General features: G+C 37.7%; 1 protein-coding gene across 2 annotated transcripts; it reads left to right on the forward strand.

The window, feature by feature from the left end:
- The first annotated feature begins 1,896 nt into the window (after positions 1–1,896).
- cnih2 (cornichon family AMPA receptor auxiliary protein 2) lies at positions 1,897–15,579 on the forward strand. 2 transcript variants are annotated; one of them, XR_015868658.1, is made up of 8 exons: positions 1,897–2,175; positions 3,923–4,166; positions 6,500–6,568; positions 9,828–9,875; positions 10,417–10,529; positions 11,041–11,184; positions 12,620–14,545; positions 14,694–15,579. XR_015868658.1 is itself a non-coding variant. In XM_088441677.1 (7 exons), exons 2-7 carry the CDS (start codon positions 4,086–4,088, stop codon positions 12,645–12,647), a joined length of 483 nt encoding a protein of 160 aa, XP_088297803.1. In that variant the 5' UTR covers positions 1,897–2,175; positions 3,923–4,085; the 3' UTR covers positions 12,648–15,579. The 2 variants fall into 2 exon arrangements, 1 of the variants encoding a protein (XP_088297803.1); XM_088441677.1 differs by having other exon boundaries at positions 12,620–15,579.
- The last annotated feature ends 900 nt before the right edge of the window (positions 15,580–16,479 follow it).

The raw sequence follows: 16,479 nt of genomic DNA on the forward strand, positions 1-16,479 counted from the left end.
TTAACAATAGGAAAAGCAGGAAGCAGTCGAATTTGCTAAAAAAAAAAAAAAAAATCGTGAAGCTTCATCTGTATACATCCAACGATTATATTCCTGATGGATGGATGGCTGGATGATGGAAGGTATATGAAGTTATATTATGTTTCCACTTAGTCTCTGTCTTGGTTAAATGTCCAATAGCACTTGTAAATTATAATAGAATTTGCTTAATTGAATGGATGGATTCAATGTCGAAAGGTATGTTTTACATATTGATGTTTAAAAATACGTTGTTTTTTTTTACTGGTTCAATAAAACTATGAAAAAATAACCACTTATGACCACTAGAGGACAGACTACAGCCATTTATGGATAGTCTGCAGCGATCATTTATTAGATCTCCATTACTTTCTGTTCTTCTAAACATCTTCATAATAAACGCACTAATACTCGGTCTGAAAAAAAAGAAGCAATTTTGGGGACGATCACCAAACCAAACATGTACGGTATAATGACGCCCCTGAAATGTAAGTACGGCTTCTATTTCAGGCAAAATCATCAACAATCATCAACATCATGTATCTCGTTTTTGTTGTTTTGTTTTTGTTTTTTTTTCACCAAAAAGAACATTTCATGCAAAAAAAAAAAAAATGAGCGTGTACGTAAGGTGTGTCGTCATCATCTTTAGTCAGGCGCCCCCCCCCCCCCCCCCCCACCAACAATGTATATTTTTATTCAACATGAAAATGTATGTTTCTCTCCAGAAAACGTTTTCTTAAAACACAAAAGCAAAAAATAAAAAATAAAAAAATACAAAACGAGAAATTTTGTCACAGAAAAAGAAGTGAATCGTAAGGAAGTAACTTGGAGGGGGAAAAAAACAAAACAAAAGACAATGTAAAGCATTCATTTATTACATTTTTTTAAATAAAAAAAAACATGTGTAGCAAGGTATTTTCAAAAATCACCATGTACTGTAAGAAGTATATTTCATGCAAAAAAATATCATCCATAGAACAGCCCCCCCCCATTGACCATGTATAGTCAGGCCCTCAAAAAAAACAAAAAAAACAACCACGTAGGTTTTTTTTAAGGCAGATTTTTTTTTCTATTTGCAAGTTATTGTATATAATTCCACATTATTTTGAATAAATCCACATTTTTCATTCATTTACAGCCCTGTTAAATTAAGCTGTTTCCTTCCCATACAAACTCAGGTGTATGTTGTGGTGCCAAATTTAGGGTCAAAGATACATAAAATCGCATTTCATTCAAATGTGTGACAAAAAATACAACAGCAAACCTTTACAAGGGGTGTAAAGTTGTGCAGTGCTCTCTGACTTTTGACAAGCTACTTGACATTTACATATTGAGTGTTTACATTTGGGGCCCTTTCATTTTAAAGCGAGTAAAAATACTTACAAAGCAGATAAAATGAGACCCTTACCCTTTGAGGATGAGTTGCACCAAGTGCTTACAGCTGCTTGGCTATCATGTTATGTTATTTCACAAAATGCACTGCTGCTCGCTTACTACCCTTCAATCATTTCCATTTTTTACATCACAGCGGTAATGGCCATAATGACAAGAGAAAAGCTATAACTGAGCCGGGATGGATGACTGATCATTTCTGACACTTTCGGAATGCCAGGTTAGGAATAAAAAAACAAGTGGAACGCCTGTGTGCAGTGAGCACAAACTGAAGGAAGCAAACGGTGGATTTAAATATTTGGTTGGGAACAATAGAGAAGCAGACAAAAGGAAAAAAAATGTTTTTTTGGTTGCCCTGCCCCCTCATCAGTCTCTGGGGAGCAAGCGCTTATGAAAATGGATAAATGGCTGAGAGAGAGAGAGAGAAAACAGGGTGATGCGATTGGCTGCTCCTTCCAATCATGAGCATGCTCGAAAATACATCCCTCCAAGGCGAAGGAGGCAGACAGGCGGTGGAGTCAGAAAATACAGACACATGCTCTCTTTTTGGGGAGAATTGTATCGGAAAAATCCAAGTGAGCACAGATGCTCCCTCTGTTGACATGCTTGTCTTAAGAATCCAAGCAGACATCCAAGCGTCTTTTAAATGTTCGTGAACGGAGATGAGACAAGAGAGTTGTGACATGCTGTCGACCCAAATTGACCAAGACGCCGACCGAGTGGAATGTTCCGTTCTGTGGCAGAGACGTCACCAGCAAGATACAGGTATCCTCTGCTCGGTATTTGCATCAGTCAAAATATTGCTCCACGCGTCCTGTCATCTACTGTTTAGTACAGTATATATGATATTGACATTATTGGTAAATTTTTCCTAAAAGTCTCCTCCAATGATAATGGACTCATCGTGCTTCAAACTTAAGGGAGACATCAAGAAGCTGCTTGTGTAAACATTGGCAACAGTTGGCCTGACACATTTCAATGCAAACACTCGACTCGGGTTTTTGCCTGGAAGCAACAGTTGGACTGAACGCTATGAAAGAAGATGTTGTCAAATCATTCTCAAATACAATTCTGCTGCCACCGTTTCACTCAGAGTTGCTTTCTCGGTTTTTCTATTATGTTATGAATGTTCATGCACTGGCAATTTAAGAAAATATTACACTTTGCCAATGTATAAATGGGCCTTCCCCGAATTGCCCCCTGTTGACTTAAAGATATAAGGAAAAACAAATCAGAAATCTCTTTTGGAGCAAACAACTTGTGTTGTTGTGTGGATACATATTAGTGATTTATATTTAATAGTTGTTCCAACATGAATTTATATCCATCTTCCGCCCCAAATATATACATTCAGTGTACAACTCTTTGTTGTTCATCCAAAATGATCATCATCTAAATCGGTGATTTTCAACATTTTTTAAATATATTTAAGGGTAATTCCTAGCCTTTCCAGTGCAAATCTTTTTCTTGTATTTAAAGAAAATATTATGCAATCCATTTTTGATTTATTAAACGGCGCTAAATGTATACGCTCTGAAAACTGAGTGCTGAGTTCAAAATAAATGAAAAATGGGAAAAAAAATACGATTATACCAATAATTAGGGCAATTTTACCCAACTCCTCAGTTTTGAGGTTGTTTTGTACAAAATGACACATTTTTTAGGGGCGTTGTGAAAAACAAACCAGAGGGTAGTCTTTTTTTTGGGGGGGGGGACCTATAATTGGGTTATTTAGAACATTTTTTTAGCGTATAATCCCAAATTTTGGTCAAATGAAGAACCCCCACTCTTAGTTCAGTCAAAAACAACCCAATATGGGTAAATAAATAAATAAATAAATAAATAAAAATAAAAGAGGACAGACCAGGAAGTTGCGTCAAATTGACTATAAAATGTGGCTGGTGAGAACCCAGTCTCAGTTGGGTCAAAAATAGCCCAATTTGGGTTGAAAATGGACAGACAAGGAGATTGGGTCAAATTGCCCCTAATATTGGATTGGTCACTTTTGTACCTATAATTGAGTTATTTTTCACCCAATGGTAGGGTTGCTCAAGACACTGTTTTGCATAAAACAACCCAGAAAATTGGGTAAAATCGACCTAATTATGGAGACAGTGTTTTTGTTTACTTTTGACCTAACGTTTTAAAGTGTAAGGCATATTTTATGCAGCAACTCCAAAAAATAGACCGTGTAGCATCATCTCATTTTATTTCTGGCATTGCATCTCTAGTGACAATGTGCATTCTGTATGAAATTTAACAAAATGAAAGCTTACATCGTTTTACAAAGGAGCCACTATATTGCAATTTAGTAAAGAAGTGGCCTTAGATTACAATTGCTTTACTCTTAATTTAAAAATAAAAACGCACTATTTGTCATATCATACTTGTTGCTAATTGCAGAAACCTGGTTAAACTCTCACAAGGGTACACATACCCCAATTTGAAAACCCCTGATCTGAAATGAGAATAAGTTTAGGCACTGACACTATAATCTATCATTGATTAACAGCTGAAACTGCGTACTTGAACTCCCTGGATGATCCAAAGTTGCACCTGAGGGTTTCAAACTGAGAAAGCCAAATCTCCCCTGAAAGAAGAAAGGCGCGGGGCGCCACAGGAGTTTCCCTTTCTCTCTTTCCACCCGTCTTGTCGTCAGGCTGGCTGGCACTGCCATGGCGTTCACCTTTGCGGCCTTCTGCTACATGCTCACCTTGGTGCTGTGCGCCGCCCTCATCTTCTTTGTCATCTGGCAGGTGAGTAGACCCCTTAGGTGGATTCACACAGGGCCGGCTGGCCGCCCGGCCAGTTTCCAGACAAACACATTCACCCACGCACAGTTGGACAGCAGTCACAAGCACAAAACAGAGGCGCCTTGTCCAGGTGTTATCAGGTGCAAATGTACCATTTGTCTCGCAGCAGGAATAAATGCAAGTAATGATTCTATGCGGCGGAAGAAATGCTCTGTGTGTATGTCATTGTCAGGTGCTTTGAAATTTCCTGTGGATAGCATCGTGACATATTGTTCTTGCTCATGGCACACGGCAGAATGGGGAGATAGACCAACTCAAGTGTAATGCCACAGAAATTACAGTCACAGATCCAGATTTTTCCAGCCACATGCATATGCAGTGAGTTGGTCAAACCATGGAGCTCGACGAGAATGATCATTTTTGCTTCTCAGTGATGGAAGACATAAGTAGAAAAAAGCTACAAAGCCTGCTTTGAATTCCAAAGATTCCTAAAAAAGGAGCAGGCTAATTGTTTTCATTAGGATCTCTAACTCATCTTTCTACAAAACCTTTGATCCGTTCCTGTTTGCTACAGTATATCATATTAATGCAGTTATGGAGTCCTTCAACGTATTTATGATAGTAGCTAATTAATCATAATAAACAGTAAATAATCACAACAAAAAGATAGCGGTAGATCACAGGTGCAAAACTCACGGTCCAGGAGCGGGAAGGGAAGTCGCTGGACGAACTAATATCTTTTATGGCACAAACGAATCACAAATGCAATGGACTATTTTTCCCCATTTTTGTGTGGCTTAGGTACCTATAGAAAGTAAAATATAAATAATTCCTACAAGATAAAAATGTATAAATTCCTCAAGACATGTTTTTTTTTCAGCATGCAGGCATCTCATGCTATGTTAAAAAATAGAACGCGTTTACATTTAATAAAGCTAGTATACTTGAATTAAATAAAGTGAAGCTCCAGTTAATCAGCCAAAATCCTACTTAATGCTCCTCAGAAGGAGCTTATTTTATGTTTTTCCGTGGATCCATCAGGGTATGTTGACAATAAATATGCTCAAACAAGGTGTTCACATCACAGCAAACTGCACCGAATGGATTCCAGGAGGCCCCAGAGCACTCATCTTATTGTCTGGGTCGTATGATTCGGCGGCATGCTTTCAGTAAAATTTGCACAGACATCACCAGAGACTTCTGCGGGGACTTGACAAACACCTCAGTCGCTCCTTGCGAGGACAGCATAATATGAACTTCAAAATAGTTGTCACAAATACGAGACTGCGAAATGACTAACGTAGCAAGTGACTGAGTGGCGTGACTGCATATTAGTCAGTCGGCTTGTCTGTGTGAGAAAGCGAGGGGGTGGGTGGGGATACATCAAGCGAGCGGATGTCTGGCTTGCCGTTCCGACCGTGTGATTGAAAAGCTTGTCGAGCTATGATCCTGAACCAGCCACCCCCATACCCTCAGTCAACCTCAACTGCCAGAATATCCCAATTCAATTCGGCTGTCAGCCAATCAGATCATTCGCTCATCGCTTTAGTAACCATGGAACCCACAGGAGGGTTTGCCTTGTTGCTATGGAAACTATCTGTTGACAAACATGAAAAAGGATGGATAAGTCATATAGACTCTCAGGAAATGGACCTCAGGTAAAGGCCGGTGAGATTATTTCTTGTTGCATGCATGCAGAAAGATCAAGGAAGATATTGTGAAACGTGCCTTCTTCACAAATTTTGCAAAGAAGGCACCAACCACAAAACAAATTAGAACTTGGCATCATAAATGTCAAGAAAAGAGCTGCTTATTCATACCTAAATCGCTGGGACGGCCATCAACATCGGCAGAGACAGTGGAGCAGGTTCGTGAAGCCTTCCTGCGTAGTCCTCAGAAAAGTGTTAGAAGAGCAAGTGTGAGAAACCACCTTCCACAAACAACAGTTTGGCGGATTCTGAGGAAACGATTGGCGAAGATCGACTCAGCGTGTGCAGAGTCACAGGCGGCGCTCATATTGAACATTTATGAAAATAGAACTAACAAATATTTGTACTTTTCTTTGTAAATTGAACCAATAAAACGTATGACCGTCAACATATATGTATGCATGCTTTTTTTTTTTTTTCGGTCACAATCTTCATTTTCTTTTACAACACACAACATACAGCGCACCAGAGTGTGGTGAGCAACCGCTAACACCCACTTATGTCGCCGTCCCCTCACCATAGTTGGGAGAGCCTCCCTCAGGGTAGCGCCTATTGCATGTTGAACAAACAAGCCTGTTTAAAATTCTGTGTTACCTTTTCTAAAGTGAAGTTGGTGTGTGCTTTCAGATTATTGCATTTGATGAACTGCGCACAGACTTCAAAAATCCCATTGACCAGAGCAATCCCACAAGAGCGGTAAGTGTTTTGCATGTGCATGCAGTATAATCTACAGTCAGCCATTTTAGTATTTTACATTTATCGTTTTTAGTATTTAACACTTTTACGGTTGTCAAAGGCAACGGAAGGTTCTTCTGACACAGCAGAGTTCCCAACGGTCAATGACGATATTCTGACTGATATCCTGCAAAGGATTCTCATTAATTCATCAAATGCTTGTAGGCTAGTTAAACAAAGTGCATTTATTTTATGCAAATTTAACATCTTCCACCATTTACAGAACGGTTCAATGGACTGATCCATAACTTGGGTTTATCCGACCCAACTTTCTGGGTTGTTTTGTACAAAAAGCAACCAAGTTTTTGAGGTTATTTATTACAAAGGGACACCATTTTTTTAGTTTTTCAAAACATCAATTTGGGGGGGTATATTTTAGGCAAAACAAACTAGAAAGTTGGGTCAAATGGACCTATAAAGTGGATCTATTAATTTTTGACCTAAATTTATTTTTCATGGATGGATGGACGCATAACTGTTAAAGTTAAATAGCAGTTCAAAATCGTATTTAATTTATCAATAGCATCTTTTTTGTCTCCCTTTGTTTGATAGTTTATTTTAGTCAACATAACAACAGATTCTACATAATTTATATACAATCGTAAATACATAAACAAAATCATGTTTACTGTGTACTGTATATAAAATTTATACATCACAAATTTACCCAACATTTTATACATTCTGTTATTAAACTTAGACATATATATCTTTTTTAATAATTTATTGTTTTAACTCTTTATGCACACAGCCATTGATTGACATCTTTGCAGTTCTATTTGATAACTGTTCCATAAATTGACACCTCGTACGATACAAACATTTGCTTAAACAAACAAAAAAACGACAGATAAGGTGCACTGGACTATAAACTGCAGGGTTCAAAACATGAGGAAAAGATTGTGGTTTATAGTCCGAAAAATGCGGTAGTCAACACAAAGCACTAGGATATTAAGATCAGGAGAACACACAAAACAAAAACCTAATGAGAAACAAGCCATTATAAGGGCTGGGGAAAAACAAGAAAAAAGAACAGAACCAATCAATAAACAGATAACTTGAACAAAGTTTCCTCACACTTCATAACATTATTTACTAGAGTCCCAAACGGGGATCCCTAGTTCATCCAAATTAATGAAAATGATTCTCTTGACAACATAAAACAATGAACGGGTACTATTATACACTTTGCAAGTTGGCATCAGCTGTGAGATTTTCAGCGAATGTTCCAGCAACAATGTGAAGCTGCAAAGTGAGAGTGATGAGGAGTGGGAGAGGAAACTGTGAAATAAGGCTGTGGGAGTGTGGAGGCGCGCCAGCCTCGCACACGCACACGCATGCACGTGTGCGCGCACTCAGACACACATCATATGTACAGATAATGCAAATACCGTTTGCTGGTATGAGCTTTTTCCAGACCAGACGAAATGTCCAGAAAAAAACGTCACTGATACTGCTGGTCAATTGAAACATTGATGAAGTACACAGCAAAAGGAAGCCTTTACATGACAATGGCCACAGAAAACAAACAGCAGTGATTTATGATTGTGATAGCGGCAGCATTCCTTAAAAAAATAGACAAGTTGTTCATAGGAGAGCAGCAAGAAAGGGACAAAATAAAAGTGGCAATTCAAGAGATCAGCCTTAAAAGGAGCCCCACAAAAACTGATATTTGGTCTTATTTGTTCTCGAACAAGTACAAGTTATCAGTTTGGGTGTGAAATTACAAATGGCTCAAGTCTGTTGTTCTGTTATTTCTTTTTTTTTTTGTTTTGTTTTGTTTTGTTTTGTTTTTACTGGCAGCACAAAAAATGGTTATGTTCTAATTAGTGCTGTCTAAAAATATTGAGGGATTTATTGATGAATTAGTTCTGTAATCAAGGTATCTAATTAATCTTTTTTAAATCTAACTCCCAAACATTGGAAAAAAACCCATGATTTTTTGTATATTTTTTTCAATGGCTTGCTATATACACTTTGTTATTTTTAACTGTGCCTGCAGTTGTAGGTGGGTGCTTCACATTGATGATGTAGATTAAACTTGAGCGGTTTCTATAGGAACTGAACTCCTTACAAAGAATATTTATCTCCTACCTTTCATCGAGGGTGTCGCTGGGGCATTTTTTAAAGTTAAATATACCATGCATTGGACAGAAATACGCTAACGTGTGCTTGCGATTTCATATCCTCGTTTTTGTTGCCCTCACACTCACACCAGAGGCCTATCAGGTTATGCCAACCACAATTATTTTCCATCGCCCAACAACTCCAATTTTAAAATTAGGGGTGCCATTATACCAGTTTACAGTTGAATGTAAAATTTAACTAAAAAGCGTCCCTACGGCACCTTTGATGGAGTGATATGCATTATTTTGTAAGGATGGATGGAATTCACTTACCATAGAAGCAGCTCAAGTTTAACTTACCACATAAATGCAAAGCACCCAGCTGTGACTACAGCCACAGGTAATGGTTGCACCAAAAATGCTAATGTAGTGAGCCATAGCAAAACTCTTTAACAAACTACACTCGAGAACACCTCACATTTGAGCAAATCTACGATGGGCAGAATGAACAATGGTAATTTTAATCATTTGAAGAAAGAAAACAGCAACATTCCTCCTGACGGTCAAATCAAAAGGTTGCAGTCAGCATTTGGAACTAGTAGTAAACATAGATTTTTTTGTGCTTTTTTTGCTGTTGTTGTATATCCATCTTCAAAGACATTATTTTGATCAATTAATTACAGATCTTAATTTCTCAAATCTTTTAATCTTGACTGCACTACTAAAAATATCAGAATTCAGTAAAAAAGATCAACAAAAATGCAGATGATTTGAGCAATAAAACAATTAATTATGCATTATTACTTTTCCTTGTTTTCTTTCGTATTTTTTTACAATATACAGTAAGTGTGTTTGAAATTATTTCAAGTTCAAGAGTTTTATTGTCATATGCATAGTAATATCACACAATGAAATTCCTTTTCTGCTCACTTCTCCGAGCAGACTACATTCCATAATCAAGCAAATAATAAGGTAGACAAAAAAAAAAACAACAACACAGTAATAGAGCAGTAAGGGCATTAATAAAGAACCACTAATAAATGAATAGACTTACATTCTAAAGCATAACTTATAAGAGGCCATCATGTTTAAATGCTGATAAATACGATATGGGTGTAGAAATATATGAATCTTTTTCTTTGTGTCTGATCCAGAGGGAAAGGATTCTCAATATTGAGCGAATCTGCAACCTTCTTCGCAGAGTGAGTAATATCAGCTTTTCACCTGCCACAGCTCAATAACAACACCAGGGGTTTTCATTTGTCTCCCCCTCTGTTGGGAATATGAGAGTGCCATGGCGCACTCTGCATTTCACGTGGCGCCACCTTCACTGTTTTAACTCTGCACCCACACACTGATTCACAACTCTGACATACTGATGTATAGATTTTTCTCCATATTTTGCAGAGAAAAAAAACATTGTCACATCTGCCACACAGAGGAATCCATTTTGATCTTCATAAAATTCAGTTACTGCTTCAGGCGAGGCAAGTCCATTTCAGAGGGACAAATTAGGGTAAATTTAGAACATGTAAGTGCAAGATATAATGGTAGCTTTAGGCAAGGCAGCTTTATTTACATACTATAACACATTTCATACACAAGGCAACTGAATGTGCTTCACGCAAAGACACCTACAAGCATTTGCAAACAACAGCTAATAACATTCAGAAGCAAAAAATACTCAAGTAATATTTCTTGTTACACTATTAAAACTTAACACCCTGTATGTGCTGTGTTTAGTTGGTGGTACCAGAATATTCTATCCATGGACTCTTTTGCCTAATGTTCATGTGTGCTGAAGAGTGGGTCACACTTGGCCTAAATATCCCACTTCTCTTCTACCATTTGTGGAGGTACGATTTGCACAGTTCCCTAAGGTCCTCTACACACCAAGCTGACAAACTAAAATCCGAGATGAGAACCGGAAGTAACAAACGCGGGGCAAAAGTCAAAACTTTTATAATGCACGCAGCATAGTTCATCCCAGCTACATCCCAACTTTGGTGTTCAACACAATGCTACCTGGACAGAAGAGCACGAGGAGCTCTATCGTGAGTGACAATGAAAGCAGTCTGTTTATTTGTGTATAAATAAAGCTAAATAAAGTCCATTGCGCAGAATTTCCACCACGCGGTGGGAACAGAGATTATCGCCATTTATGGCACGGAGGACATCTAAAGCATGTGTAGAAGGTACGTCACTGCAAGGTGTTCACTGTGAGTTTCTGAGATGCCTAAGTAATAGCACGACGGGCTATGACGACCCATTGTGAGTTGGTGTGTAAAGGGCCTAACAGGTGTCAAAATGGTTCTGATCCAGAGGCTGCAGTATATAAGATACACTTCTCTTCAAATTCTTTTTCAGATTTTTCCATCGACCGGCCGATGGATCAGAGGTCATGTATGATCCTGTAAGTGTGATGAATGCTGACATTCTCAATTACTGTCAGAAGGAGTCATGGTGCAAACTGGGCTTTTACCTTGTCTCTTTCTTCTATTATCTCTACAGGTATGTTTAACTCTATAACTTTATTCCTGCTCTGAGGCTGTATTTATATTTCACGTCTTAATATCTAGTTCCGTTGGATCATTTATATCACACTTTTACTTTTTACAGTTCATTTGCACAAGATTAACGGTGTCATAGTGGTTACTACATCTCATATTTCAGAGGTTGAGCTTTCAAATCTTGGCTCTGGTCTTTGTGGAGTTTGCATGTTCTCCCTGTGCTTGCCTGTTTTTATTTTCTAGATTCCTCCTACATTCCAAAAACCTATACAGGTATGCTATGTGAATTAAATACCCTGAATAGTGCATAGGTGTGAATGTGAGTCATATTCCTGAAGAGAAATGTACTGACCTTGACTTTGTCAATGCATCTGTGATTCATAGTCAAGCGAGGTATGTGATGTAGGACTGGAAAAAAATGTCTCTGGATTCAGAGTGCCCTGCTTAAAGATCAAACCAGGTATTTTTAGAAGTTGCTCTCAGCCCCAGTACTCATGAGTGATATGAGCATTGGAAATCGAAGACGGGTTCACTTAGCTCGGTAATGATGTCTACTATTCTGGTGATTGTGCTCATCATCGGGAGTGATGGAGTCCCTAGGTTGCTTAGCTCTGAGAACTGGATAATAATATCTGGCCATCAAAGAAGACAGACTCCTATCGGACTAGGATTTTCTTAATTATGATTAATGAATGTATTGGTTTGCATTTATTTTGAAATTATGTCCCGCACCGTGTCTTGGCATAACAATTTGACAACTGTTGCTCTCGATTCCTGATACAAGAAACGCAACGTTCTGAAATCACTTACAATCACCATTTCAGTGACCTTACAAATGACTTAATTACGCTGACATTGACATGCGGCACCTCTTGCTAGTGTTGACCGGTGGATTGTGCTTCATTGTAGCTGCATCTATGACAAATTAGCTGTTAGCTAGCAGCGCTTGAGTGCTCCATATAGGTTGGCGTGATGGATGTAAATGCGCCATTGACAGCCTGACAGATATAATAGTGTGTGCTGTCACACAGGGATGTCCCACAGAGGGCAGAGGGCAGTCTCGGCTCCCACTCCAAAGCGACCAACTTAACATCCTCTTGCATCTCCTTGTAAATGTATTTTGAATGGACACTGTGTGCCTTTCATCTGCTGGGTTTGATCTATTGGATGGCAAACAAGTCGCCTGTTCCCTCCCACAATGATGCAAACACCCCCTTTTCTTACCAAAAGAAGCTATGTGCTAGAAATGTCATACTCATAAAACATAGGGCCCTATATATGTCATTTCGAACAAGGATACAGAGCAAAATGTAATCGGACTAAAGCATAAATGCAGCCTTAGATTCATCTACAAAATTGCAGCACTTCCCCAGAAAAGTATATTAACTTTCTACTTGTGTTTCTCCATCTTTGTCACCGTCTATTCATAAATCAAGCATGGTCTATGCGCTGGTGAGCTTCTAAGAGATTCTCATGCCGACACAGACAGAGAAGCATCTAAAAGGAAACAAGAACGACATCAGCTCTTCCTGCCTATGTAACCTCCCCATCAGTGACTTGGGTTTCAACCCCAATGCTACCTTGGAAGCTGAACTCCAATTTGAGTGCCATTTTGAATGTAAAGGTGTTGCCTCCGATCCATTTATATCACATCATTACCAACACTGCTGTGAGACAGATGGACAAAGGAACGAAGGAAGTGAAGCTAATGATGGGAAAAGGTGCACAGTGTTGCCTTTTTATGCCTCATTACGAATCTAAACAAGGACTCTGAAGGGCTGGAATAATCCCATGCTGCTCTTACTGATCCAGTCTTATCTCACTGTGACTCTCCAAACATTTAACTTGGGCTGGAACACAGCACAATTTGTCTTGGGAAGCCGTTTGGTGTGGACACCTCACGTTATATTGTAAAAATATTGGTGAAGAACTAAAGATCACTGTAAAAATTCAAATTATTGATTGGTGCGTGCACAGCCACTTTCAGTCAAGATGGAGAGAAAGCTTTGGCTAGCAGGTCAACAAGGTCATTTTCAAACAGAAAAACTAATTAAAAAGCAAGGTTGAAGTCCCTATACAGGCAATTCAACTTGAAGCCCATTCTTCGATGATGTGAACGCAATTCCTGGCGGAGGAATTTTTTCCTTCCACAGAGCTTTGCGCTCACAGTTCCAATGCCAAAAGGTTGTATATGAAAACATTGTGCCAAAGAACATGGGTGAAGTGAAAAGTAACGGTAAGGCTTGAGATAGCTATATGGTGCATTGTCACCTATTGTAAATTCAAAAGCGACATGCTGTGTCTTGTTATTCACATTCTTCAAAAAAATATCCCATCTTGGTACAATGGTTTTCTTAAAAACACATATAACCACAGTGTGTTTTGTTATATTTTAGTGTGCAGAAACCGCCTTATTTCCAGCTAGGTTTACTCATTAGCATCAATGCTAGCTAATTTAGCAGAGTAACATTTCACGTATGACAAGCAATTAAAGACTCCACACTAGCAATTAAAAAGGTTTGATGACAGCATTGTGTGTGTGTGTGTGTGTGTGTGTGTGTGTGTGTGTGTGTGTGTGTGTGTGTAATAACAAAGTGGGACACAAGTGACACCGACTCAGTGATAATGATCATTTTGGACATGTAGAGAGTCATTTCGCTCATCTAGATAATACAATGGGACACATGTAGTCTTTGCTGCTTGATGACCAAGCCTTTGCTCATTTCCTCTTGCTCTCATGTGTTCATTAGTTGCACTTATTTGTAGATAAGTGAAGATTCTATTGTGGTTTGAACAGCAGTAGGAGTAGAGAAATTCAGGGACCCGAGAAAGCCGTTTCCCCCTTTTGGGTTCCTTGTGTAATTAACCCGTGCTTATGTTGGTAATTTAGGAAAAGGTGTCATGAGTACTTGAGCCTGTCAAGGTATTTTTAAATGTTTATAAAACTTCATACATATATATTTTGTGCAAGACTGTATGAAAAACACAACAGACAGCAATACTAGGATTAAAGCCTAACTGGAAAGGATTACATTGTTTGCAAATAATCCAAATAAACATTGGCTGTTGTAACCATGGACAATAATAACTTGATTTATTGGTTTTATTTTCAATAACTGCATATTTCCAATAGGGTGTTTTGATGCTTGGAGAATATTTCTTGCAAAAATTGGTTAACATCACATAACATACTTCAAGTGCATTTTATAATATATTGTTGATGTTTTGTTTGAATGTCATTCACAGTAACGCCATACCTTGAGCTGATGAATAGTAAAAGTGGAAACAAAGGAAAAGAGGGTGATGTCAAGCCACTGCCATACATGCTACAAAGCAGGCATGGGAAAATGAAGCTTCATGAAGTACTTGTGATATTATTTTACACCTCAAGATTGTGCTCTTGGTTTAAAGAAAGACCAATGCATTGGAAATTGTCTTAGATTTCAACTACATTTTTAAAGCAATTGTGTCAGCAAGAGGATCTAAAAGGTATCACGAGTGCTTCATGAGACTTCATTTACCCATGACTAGTACAAAGAGCTTGCAAAATGTTTGTTGGCAAAAGTGCAATTAAGGTGTTTACAATACAGTCATGGTACTTAGAAGCATTTTCTTAAATGTTTACATACTGTGTTTACATGAATTGCATATCCTTTTCTGACACTGCAGTGACAGTAGTTATTGCAATTAATATTTTTTGTAAAAAAGCCACTGCCTATCCAACATGCTGTTAAACTAGTGTCAGAATAGAGTTAACTTGAGAAAAGGGAATACAGTGGGCCCCCGTGTTACGACATTAATCCGTTTCTGGAGCTTGGGGTCGTAAGGCGAATTCGTTGTATGACGGGCAATTCTAACCTATGTTAAATAGCTAATGCGTTTAGAACCACAGGTAAAAACATCAAAATCGTACATACATATTAAAAAATGTATGTATAATATACATGTATACAATTAGAAAACATCATAAATAAAAAATATAGAAAGGATTTATTTAACTTTGATTGCTGCTTGTTATGCCCATATTCCCTAATAAGGGTTATCTCCAGCATCGTTTCCATATAAAACATCTTACTTCTCTCTTTAACATCACTAGCAATCTTGGAACCCATGGCTAACTCTTTCAACTTTGAATTAAGCAGTAAAATGCACTGTAAATACGGTTTTGTAACCACTTGATATCAACAAAGCTTTTCAGGTCTGCCATTTTAAACAAGTGAGGCCGACCAATAGCAGACCACCATCTCCTGAGAAGCCGCCGACCAATAGAAGACCAGCATTGCAGTCACGCGTTGCTTGGACGCAGTTAAAGGGCAATAGTAAATAAGTTCAATTACCTAAAAACGCCAGCAGATGAAGGCAAATAATAATAATAATAATAATAAATATTAAAAAAAAAAAATATATATATATATATATATATATATATATATATATATATATATATATATATATATATACATACACTAAAGAATAATTATTTTAGTAGCTAATATAATTATTTTAGTATTTGATTTCCTAACGTAGCTGATAAGTTAAGCATTTAATTACTCAAACGCCAAAGTATTCGATTACGTGAATACTTGAGTAAAAATAATCCTACTTAAAGAAATGAAATACTTATGTAATAAATTACTTTTGGCAATTAAGTGCTAATATAATCAATTAGTTATATATGTACTGCCTTAAAAAACGTAAAAGTAAAAATATGTCTTTGGGGTTGAATGAATTAAATGGCGTAAAATAAATTACATCATGACATAGAGGTAATAAAATACCTAAAGGGAATAATAAGGGAATTGAATGAAATTATATTAATTTGCAAGAGTGCATCGTTGCATTAAGGACAACATTGTTGCTCCAGAATGTGAATCAGATTCATACGCTCCCTAAAGATAAAACAATCCTTACCTGAGTATTGAATAGGACATACACCACCAAACACACAAGGAAAGTTGGAGGAATACAATTTGCTTGACTGTCTCAACGTATCCATGTATTTAATCTCTAAACAAACATTTCAGGCACAACTGTATTTGTAACTTGTCTTTTATACATTTCTGATCATTGTATGCTATAAGTAATTTGTTGGGTAACTTAAGATCAATCAGGTTATAATCAGATGTACAGTTCATGAACAAACAATTCTTATGTATTCTAATAAAATTAATACATCCCAAAAAGCCATGCAGCTTTCTTATTTCTGTCTTTAGTGTTGCCCAGTGATACACTCGAAAGTAGAAACGGGCAGAGGAATTTCCGTTATGAATGACGGACCAACAAAAAAGCCTGCTCA

The sequence above is a fragment of the Hippichthys cyanospilos genome, chromosome 18 (assembly GCF_059441005.1).
Source record: "Hippichthys cyanospilos isolate Australia breed blue-spotted pipefish chromosome 18, RoL_Hcya_1.0, whole genome shotgun sequence".
In the NCBI taxonomy this organism is placed as follows: domain Eukaryota; kingdom Metazoa; phylum Chordata; class Actinopteri; order Syngnathiformes; family Syngnathidae; genus Hippichthys; species Hippichthys cyanospilos.

What these genes read in the sequence shown, in the direction of transcription:
- cnih2 (XM_088441677.1), top strand. Translation starts at nt 4,086, where the DNA reads ATGGCGTTCACCTTTGCGGCCTTCTGCTACATGCTCACCTTGGTGCTG. An exon ending in AGAGCAATCCCACAAGAGCG is followed by an intron (nt 6,569 to 9,827) that starts GTAAGTGTTTTG and finishes TGTCTGATCCAG; the next exon opens with AGGGAAAGGATTCTCAATAT. An exon ending in TTCTTCTATTATCTCTACAG is followed by an intron (nt 11,185 to 12,619) that starts GTATGTTTAACT and finishes TCATAAATCAAG; the next exon opens with CATGGTCTATGCGCTGGTGA.